We start from the raw sequence: 10,835 nt of genomic DNA on the forward strand, positions 1-10,835 counted from the left end.
TTTTGTATTCTTTTTTTGATTTTTGAATGATCATAGATAAAAGTTTCTAATCTAGTTGTTGAAATGTTGCAATAAATCGGTTTTTTTTTTGAGTAAATCTGTTTCTTTTTAGTCGGTTGGATGATAAAATATCAAATTGGATAAATTACTAATAACCCCGATATGGTTTTGCATATTTCTAGATGATCTCCCTTATACCTTAAAATAATCCACATAGCCCCGTAATTTTATGTAAGGTGAAGACTAAACAAAAAGCACCTCCACTTACGGTGATTGACCTAGAAATGCTCCGAAAATACGTGTAATGAAATTATAATAAGCACTTAGTTTCTATACTTTTGCATGGATATTCACTTAAATTGCTCATAGTTTTGTACATATTCGCACAATTCCTCTATAATTTTATGTAAAGTAGTTAGATCCTCATTCGATCTTATGTCAATGCATGAAGAATTAGATACAAATAAGATCCAAAATTTCCAAGTATAGGTTTCTCGATCAGGTTTGATGGTCTAATTCTTAACAATTGATGCTATAAATATTCATTCCAATTGCAACTCGTGCTTAAGGCAAGTTGATGATTAAACTATTTGGAATATAAACAAAACTAAAAACAATAAAATTGTTGAACAATTAAATAGACCAAAGGTCAATCGGTTTGGTGTACACTTTAAGTTTTCATCTAAAGAAAAGAAACGTGGTTCGGTTAGTATTACAGTGCATAACAAGAGCCTTGTAATAATTTTCTTTGTTCCCCATTCATGTTATGATAGTATAAATACTTCAAGAATTTGATCAATTATAGCTATCACAATAAAGATATCATACATAGAGGGTTTAGTGAATCATGGTTTGAACACTTAGCAAATAAATAGTACTCACGATTGATCATGAAGGTTTTTGTAATTGCATTTTGTTGTATTACTTATTTTGGTTGGTATTCATTATTATTCCTTTGTGGTAAGTATAATGATAGGGCAAATTACACTTTACCCCATTGTGGTATAGTTAATTTTGACATAATCCCCCTATAGTTTTAAAAACTATATATAACCCCATCATAATTTGGATTAAAGTGTCAAAGTGATGGAAATGATTATCCGTAACAAAACCTATGAAAATGTCAAAATTACCGTTGTTTAAAAACTCAAATGGCTGAAGTGACAAAAATATATAAATATAATATGTACGACACTCAAATCCTGTATGATTTTATATTTTACCATATAACCCCCGTATAGTTTTTAATATATATACATAACCCCCTGTGGTTAATAAATAATTTTCAACTTTACAAAGGGGTATTTTTGACATTTTAGTTGGCTCTGTTATGTATTGCAAATTCCGTCATTTTGATACTTTAATCTAAACCATGAGGAGATTATATATAACTTTTGAAACCATAAGGGGGTTATGCAAAAAAATACTAAACCATAGGTGGGTAAAGTGTAATTTTCCCACAATGATATTCCTTGTGAAATGTGAAGCATCCAACGATACGTAGAATATACCATATGAAAAGTTCTTTAAACATCAAAACACCAATAATGTTTGAGAGGTTCCTTATGCATTCCTATTCATTTATTCAAATAGAGGCTAAAAGCCTGGCTAATACTTACTCGAAATATTCTATGTGTAACGCCTTCAAGTCAACTGGCAAATGAAGGTCAGCTCAATTGGAAAGATTCGTTCATCTTACTTTAGCAAAACGTAGATTTTGAGTCTTGGTGCTGGCAGATTTTGAATGATAAACAATTTATAATATCATTAAAAAAATGTGCCAGTAGCTTATCATGTGATTTTGCGATGGGGGGATTTTCTCCTCCACCTCCAAAATTTTTCTTTTACCCAAAAAAAAAAAATTCAAGTCAACTGCCGGAAAAAAGTCTTAACATGGGGTAGATCAGGGTAAAAGAGTAGGCTCCCTACTACAGTGGCGAGACTTTGGTAAAGCAAATCGCATGAGGCTTGAAATCTTAGCCAGCCAGATGGACTCAAGAAAATCGCTTCAAGTTGCCACGCGGTTGAGGCCCAAAGCTCATAATCCTGCCTCCGAAAGCAATTTCATTTTTTAAGTTGATGTACTAGAAAAGTTTGTCAGAACACTTCCACAATTTGAAAAATTTTAACCCAAAAAAAAAAATCTTTTTTATGATAAGAATGGTAAGATTTAAAACGTGGAAAGAAAAAAGAGAATTTGAACTTAGACTTCTGATTCGTGGGGTTTCTAATTTCAATACTTTTGATTGTTGACAAGCAAGTTGAAAATATTTGCTTAACTACTTTTGTATTGAAGGCATCATCAGTAAATGTATTTTGACAATTATCAAAACAAGATTTCAAAAGTACCAGGAAACCCCAACTAAAACAGCAAAGTGACTTTCAGGTTTGTGGAAAATGCATTTTTAATTCTCAAAATATAGGAGTTGCACCAAATTGGTTGATCCAAACCCTGAACTTTTTGATAAACAAGACATTCTTTTCAATTTCACGTTAGGTTAAATACACCTCCAAGATATTGGGAAAGAAAAAAAATTCAAGATCACGCTGAACTGTTGGTTAAAGAAATCCATGGAAGAGGTCAATGTGAACTTAGAAATAATGACTTCCTATAATTACCTCAGGAGAGGTCTATGCAAAAATAACATGAAAACAGCTAATTTATTCTTTTTTATTCTATGCATTAGGCAACTGTTATTGGAATTCAACACCTTGGCAAAAAAAAATTTTTTTTTTCAGAACCCTCATATAATCCCCTGTGATTTTGTCCATTGTCACATGATCCCCCTAACGTTTCAAAATATTTATTTCACCCCCTGTAGTTTTGTGTAAAGTGAAAATTTGATGAAAATAGCATATGTGGCGTCGCTAGTTGAAATACCAATAATGCCCTTGCTTAAATGTTAAATCAATTGATTGCTTAACCATCTTGTATAAAAGCATAGGAGATTATGTGGATAAATATAAAAATTCTAAGGGGTAAAGTGGATATTATATAAATAATAATGGGGTTATGTGGATATTAAAAACGCGTTTGGTATAAATGCATGTGCATTCCATCCATTTTCCTTTTTACATAAAATCACAAGGGGGTTATGTGATGTTGACCTTGGTCCCTACCTTTTGATGATTACAAAACAAATGGATATTGCTAACATCTCCTCAAAGGCTTTTTCAGAAATCAGGTTCAAAGATTAAGCACATTTAAAAAAGACAGAGTATGCTGAACCTGTCGGACGCTCAAGAAGACAGTACCGGACGTCCGATAGGATCTTTCGAAGTCGACAAAACTATCGGACGCTGAATATGTCTCTACTGGACGTCCGATAGAAACAAGATAATTTCTCAAATCTCTTTATTTGCTGTCGAACGCACAAAAAACTTGCACCGGACGTCCGAAAAAATTAAAAAAAATCTCTTAAACTCACTGCCTGCTGCCGGACGCATAAAATAGGGCTATCGGACGTCCGACACTCCAACAGCTAGTTGACTCTTCAGCTACTTTCTATCCGTTGGAAGCTTTAATGAGGCACTCTCTTGATCCTATATAAATAATGGTTGGTCAGATAGTTCAAACAACTTTTACACATTGAAGATACAAAAGATCTAGAGAGATTTTAGTGAGAAAATACTCTTCAAAGAAGATTTGTAGTATTAGTGGTGTGAGATTCATTGTAAGTTTTTCATTTGTGAGTGAATACTTCATGAGTGTAGCTCTGCGAGGGTTGTCCTGAGGGATAGTAAAATGTCCTAAGTTGACCGAGTGTGTTATATTGTGCTTTAGACTCAAATGAATCTATTAGAGTCAAAAGCTATAAGTCAGCCAAGGAAATTTGGGATAAACTGAGAGAAATTCATGAAGGTAGTGAGAATGTTAGAGAACAAAAGAAGTCCATTTTAGTTACAAAATATGAATCCTTCAAGATGCAACTTTATGAAAACATTGATGAGATGTATTGTAGATTCAATGACCTCATTAAGGATTTGAAGGTGCTAGAAAAAGAATACTCTCTAGGTGAGAAAAACAGAAAAATTCTGAATGCTTTATCAAAGGATTGGGAGAGTAAAGTGACCGCCATTGAGGAAGCCAAAGATCTAAATACTTTGCCTATTGAATCTCTCATTAATTCACTGATTTCTTAAGAGTTAAAACTCAAGTTCAAGGTGCAGGAAGAAGAAGACACAAAAGTGAGATAGAATATTGCTCTGAAAACTTCACAAGATGAAGATGATACAGTCTCCGTGAGTGAAGATGACATGGAAGGTGATGATAGTGATATTGCACTCATCACACGAGATTTCAAAAGAATACTCAACAAGAGGAGATTCAGAAAAGGTGGACCTAGCAACTCCTTCCCGAATCAGTCCAACAACTTGAGAAACAAAGGGAAGCTAGAGTTCAACAAAAAGCAAACTGATAAGGAAATGGAGGTTTAATAAGTAGAAGATCCAAGGGTTTCTCTCCATTTGCTCATTAATTTATAAAAAAAAATACGTGAATAATCTTTTTATTCCCACCCTAGATGTTCTCTAGAAATCACTCCTTTAAGCGGCATAAAATGAATTGTTTTGATGATTTTCTAGTCACTACTGAATCAACAGCAAGAACAAGCCTAAATAAGCATTTTTTTTTCAAAATATTTTAGAGAAATCTTGCGTAAAAGTACTTCCAATAAATGAATTCTGTGTTAATTCAAATAAGTACAAATAACTTGTACTAGGCAGCGGAAATTTAAATAATTTACCTCCAGCCATTGTTGTTGAACAGAGATTGATCCTTGCAACTCCTTGTCTTCTTACTTTGTTCTTGTCTATGTAGACAAAGAGACTATGTAGATGTGTAGAAGAAGAGAAAAGTAGAAGGAGAATTTAGAGTAGGGATTTTCTAACCTATGCCTAACCAAAAAGTGTATAATTGATGGAATACCACAGGCTATTTATAGGCTAGACTAGGGACCCTTACTGGCAAATACAAAAATCCCTAGGGTTTCCTTCCATCAAGGAACTCTTGCCAAAATCTATAACTGAAATTAATATTTTCTGACTAATTGATTGATTTGATTGATTAACTGATTGAATAAAATATAAAGTAATAATAGATATCAATCAATCACTGACAAATGGAATATACTAATTAATTATTGACAAGATGTCAATCAATTAATTAGGATACCAATCACCAATCATTGCCTAATTGGAGATACCAATTAATTGTCAATCAATTAATTAATTGTCTTACATTCTCCCACTTGACCCACATGCCATAGTCAGATAACCTTGAGTGACTAGATGCTTAAGTGGCTATAAGTCTTTATTGTCACTCAATAGGCTCGACAGTTATGAGCAGTTGCTTAATTAGAAAATGATAATATTCGAATCATGGCGGTTATGTTCTTATTGCGAACACTTCCTTCCATGTATTACAATATATTATACTTCCTAATTAAGTGCTTTAAAAGAACTTTATGAATAACTTCATATTTATAAATAACTTCATATAAGTTACTCAGGATCCAACTTTATGGATCAAAAGATCACTTCTTTATACATGTATCAATTTTAATGCGCGCAAATATTAATAACAAATGTCTAGACACAAATGGTCAAGAAAATAGAAATAATCTAACACGAGCTACCCATATGAGTTGCATGATCCTGAAAGACTTTTGCCGGCAGTCCTTTAGTCATAGGATCAGCAATCATTAATTCAGTATTAATGTGCTCAATGATTACTTCTTGTTTTTTAACATGATCTCTGACCATTAAGAACTTGATGTCGATATGCTTATTTCGACTTCCACTCTTGTTGTTCTTAGCAAAGAACACAGCAGCAGAGTTGTCACAAAAGATCTTCAGTGGCCTACTTATTGAATCTACCACTTTTAGGCCAGATATGAAGTTCTTCAACCATAAAGCCTGTGATGTAGTCTCATAGCAAGCAATGAATTCTGCTTCCATTGTAGATGATACAACAATTGTTTGTTTTATACTTCTCCAAGATACTGCTCCTCCAGCAAGAAGGAAAATGTACCCCGAAGTAGATTTGCTTGAGTCCACACATCTAGCAAAATCTGAATCAGAATATCCAACTACCTCTAAATAATCAGACTGTTTGTATGTAAGTCTGTAGTCCTTGGTCCCTTGCAGATATCTCAAAACTCTTATGGCAGTTTTCCAGTGATCCTTTCCAGGATTACTTTGATACCTACCTAGCATTCCAACTATGAAAGCAATATCAGGTCTGGTACAGACCTGAGCATACATAAGGCTTCCAACAAGTGAAGCATACGGAATGCTATCCATCTCTTTTCGTTCCAACTCATTCTTAGGATATTGATCCAAACTGAATTTTTCTCTTTTGACAATGGGAGCTGCAATGGAAGAGCAGTGCTTCATTCCAAATCTTTCCAAAACCTTTTCAATGTAGGCCTTTTGAGACGGACCAAGAACTTTTCTTGTTCTATCTCTATGAATCTCTATGCCAATGACATAAGAGGCTTCACCCATATCCTTCATTTTTGTGTAAGAAACATTTTAGTTTCATGCAGCAAACCCATATCATTACTTGCAAGAAAAATATCATCTACATATAGGACTAAAAAGATATATTTACTCCCATTTATCTTAAGGTATATGCATTGGTCAACGATATTCTCTACAAAACCAAATGAAGAGATAACGTTGTGAAACTTAATATACCATTGACGGGAAGCCTGTTTTAGTCTATATATAGATTTCTTTAACTTACAAACAAGTTGGTTGTTATCATTATTGACAAAACCCTCAGGTTGACACATGTATACCTCTTCTTCAAATCCCCATTAAGGAATGTCATTTTCACATCCATTTGATGTAGCTCCAAATCAAAGTGGGCTACTATTGCCATGATAACACGCAATGAATCCTTCTTTGAAACAGGAGAGAAGGTTTCATGGTAGTCAATGCCTTCCTTCTGAGTAAAACCTTGGGCTACAAGTCTAGCTATATATCGTTCGATATTACCCATTGAATCTCTTTTGGTTTTGAAAACCCATTTGCAACCCACAATAGAGATGTTTTTGGGTAATTCAACGAGATCCCAGACTTTATTTTTAGCCATTGATTCCATTTCTTCTTTCATGGCATTATACCAAGATGTGGAGTTTTCTCCATTCATGGCTTGTGAAAATGAATTAGGGTCATCCTTAAGTCCAACATCACAGTCAGACTCTTAGAGATATACTTCATAATCACTAGAAATTGCTGGCCTTCTAATTCTTGTAGATCTTCTAGCTCCCACTGTTTCATGGGGAGTTTGATTAGTGGGATCAACTATTGTTGATTGTTCTTGTTATGGTAGCTCAAGTGGAGGTTGCTCAATTGGTTGCTCTTCAATATTTTGAATAACAACTAGATCATGTAAAGGTGGCACATGTGTATCCTTTACTTCTTCAAATTCCACTTTTTGAGAACCACTCCCACTGATTTCATGCTCCTCAAGAAATTTAGCATTTCTAGCTTCAACAATATTTGGAGTGTGTGAAGATAGTAAAATCTAAACCCTTTGGAGTTAACAGCATAGCCTATGAAGAAGCCACTAACTGTACGTTCATCCAATTTCTTAATGTGTGGGTTATATACCCTCACTTCAACTGGACAACCCCATACGTGTAAATGTTTTAAACTAGGTTTCCATCCATTCCAAATCTCAAAAGGCGTCTTGGGGACAGCCTTCGATGGTACCCTATTCAAAATATACACAGTTATTTTTAAAGTTTCACTCCATAAGGATAAAGGTAAACTGGTACGGCTAATCATGCTTCTAAGCATGTCCATGAGAGTTCTATTTCTCCTTTCGGCTACACCATTTTGTTGTGGTGTGCCAGGTATTGTATATTGAGCAACAATACTTTCTTCTTGGAGAAACTTAGCAAATGGACCATATGCCTGTCCTTTATCTGTGTGCCTTCCATAATATTCGCCACCCCTATCTGATCTCACAATTTTGATTTTCTTTTCCTTTTGTTTCTCTACCTCTAATTTGAAAATTTTAAAAGCATCAAGTGCTTCTGATTTATCAAACAAGAGATAGAGATACATAAATCTTGAATAATCATCTATAAATGAGATAAAATATCTCTGACCATTCAAGCAAGGGGTAGGAAAAGGTCCACAGATATCTGTGTGTATAATCTCAAGTAATTGAGAACTTCTTTTGGCACCTTTTGAGGTCTTGTTAGTCTGCTTACCCTTTATGCAGCCTACATAAGTACCAAAGTCAGTGAAATCTAAAGTCTGTAAGACTCCATCATTCACCAACCTTTTGATTCTATCAATGGAGATATGTCCCAATCTCCTATGCCAAAGTTTTAGAGAGTTCTCATTGATAATACTGCGTTTAGTACCAGTACCATGCACAATTAAAAGGCTATATTCATATGTGGGGTCTAACTCAAGTTTAAATAACATTCCATCCAAATTGGCAGAAACCAATAATTTTATTATTTTTTAAAAGATTCATAGTTGAAAGATGAGAATTGGAATCATATCCAATAATAGATAGTCTAGAAAGAGAAATCAAATTTCTAGAAAAGGATGGAACATAAAAAGTATTTTCAAGATCTAATTGAAAATCGGTCTTTAAAATGAGTCTATAGGTCCCCACGCCTTTAACAGATGAACGCATCCGATTTCCAAAATAGATGCTTTGTTCACTTCCCAATGGCTTCCTTAGGTTCAGAAAGCCCTGCATGGTTTTGGAAATGTGAATTGTAGAACCACAATCAATCCACCAAGCATTATCAGAAACTTCAGTAAAGTTAGATTCATAACACACAAAGGTGAGATTACCTTTCTTTTCGAGCCATTTCTTGTACTTGAGGTAATCTTTCTTCCAGTGCCCTTTCTTTTTGCAAAAACGGCATTTGTCTTTATTGCCATCTTTTTTTATAAGAACACTCTTGCCTTTTCCTTTCTTTGTGTTGCCTTTACCATGAGTCACTAGATGAACACTTTTTGGTGTCTCATGTTTCAATCTCTCCTCCTCTTGAACACACATGGTCAATAGTTCATTAATTGATCATTTTTCTTTATGTGTGTTATAAGAGATCTTAAACGGAGTATATTCCGACGGAAGAGAGTTGAGAATGAAATGTTTAAGAAATGATTCAGAAATCTCAACTTTAAGGGACTTTAATTTAGCCGCAATATCCCTCATTTCCATAATATGCTTGCGCACACTCCTACTTTTGTCAAGTGTCATGCTTGCAAGTTTCTTCATAAAGGTGCTAGCCAAAGCCTTGTCAGAGCTTACAAATTGTTCATCAATTGCTTTCATGTAAGCTTTGACTCGGTCACAATCAGGAATTGAACCCCTAATGCTTTGACTGATATGCGACTTAATGAGCATCAAACTTAGGCGATTAGATCGCTCCCACCGCTTATAAGCAACATTTTCATTTGGCAAACTAGAATCCGTGAAAATGGATGGTTCATTCTCATGAAGGGCCAAATCAAGATCCATGCACCCCAAAGTTAGAAGAATCTTGTCCTTCCATTCAGTGTAGTTTTCACCGGATAGCATTGGAATACGAGATGAATCATTAAAAAGAGTAGTGGTAGAAAAAACTGCAATATCCAAGAATAAACATACATTATTGCTATGAAATTTAAGACATAAAGATTGAATTAACCAATGTTAATTCAAATAATAAATTCAAACCTTCTTGTGGGTAGAGGTTGCCAAACACGCATTGAATTTACTTTCTTTATAATAAGACTGGTAAATTAAAACTATTAACAAAAATAGAAATTTCCATACCTGTGGGTCTAGGAAAATCTCTTAGCACAATGTTAAATTTACCATCTTATTTCAACTAATCTTATTAAAACTATCACTTTCCTGTGGGCCAAGTGATAATTTTAATAAATTAATTGTTTACTTAATTAGATGTTATTCAAGTAATTACTAGACATTTATGTGATTAAAATTCTAAACATCAAGCATATAAGATGATGTGGCTACTCTTAAATACAAGATGCAAAATCTTTATGATAACATCTATAAAGGTGACAAAATGAAAGGTTGATAAATGTCACAAATTATAGTTTAAATAATTAGGCGAAACAAGCAACTTGCTATGCCAATTATTAACCAATAATTTCAAGAGGCATGGAGTTATTTAAATAGAACTCAAAAAGTGCCTCAAAAGCAAAGTTCAACCTTCATTTAGCATACATGATGCAAAGTCAAAAGGCCCAAGTATACTAATCATAATTCATGCAAGATAAAATTAGTTATGTTGTATATACAAGCATAACCAAATGAAAATTAAATATCATACTAACGATATATGTATGACACATACTTGCATGATAAATAAATCATCACAAGGATGATACATATACATGGAATTAGCCATTAATTCTCAATAATTGAGATAATGGATACATAAATCCCATGACAAATTGAATTTGATTCATTCAATATTAAATGAATCTATATAACTTTTCTCAGATTGCCAACAAACCATGAAATTATGTGTTAAACAACATGGCTAGAGGGTGGCTCTGATACCACATGTTAATTCAAATAAGTACAAATAACTTGTACTAGGCAGCGAAAATTTAAATGATTTACCTCCAGCCATTGTTGTTGAACAGAGATTGATCTTTGCAACTCCTTGTCTTCTTACTTTGTTCTTGTCTGTGTAGACAAAGAGACTATGTAGATGTGTAGAAGAAGAGAAAAGTAGAAGGAGAATTTAGAGTAGGGATCTTCTAGCCTATGCCTAACCAAAAAGTGTATAATTGATGGAATACCACAGGCTATTTATAGGCTAGACTAGGGACCCTTA

General features: G+C 33.9%; 1 protein-coding gene across 1 annotated transcript; it reads right to left on the reverse strand.

Annotated features, from left to right (window-relative positions):
- Positions 1 to 9,058: 9,058 nt before the first annotated feature.
- Positions 9,059 to 10,628, reverse strand: LOC140005830 (uncharacterized). The gene is made up of 2 exons (XM_072046795.1): positions 10,619 to 10,628; positions 9,059 to 9,606 (listed from the first exon to the last, which is right to left on the reverse strand). Exons 1-2 carry the CDS (start codon positions 10,626 to 10,628, stop codon positions 9,059 to 9,061), a joined length of 558 nt encoding a protein of 185 aa, XP_071902896.1.
- Positions 10,629 to 10,835: the final 207 nt, after the last annotated feature.

This window comes from Coffea arabica, chromosome 1c, assembly GCF_036785885.1.
Source record: "Coffea arabica cultivar ET-39 chromosome 1c, Coffea Arabica ET-39 HiFi, whole genome shotgun sequence".
Classification (NCBI taxonomy): Eukaryota; Viridiplantae; Streptophyta; class Magnoliopsida; order Gentianales; family Rubiaceae; genus Coffea; species Coffea arabica.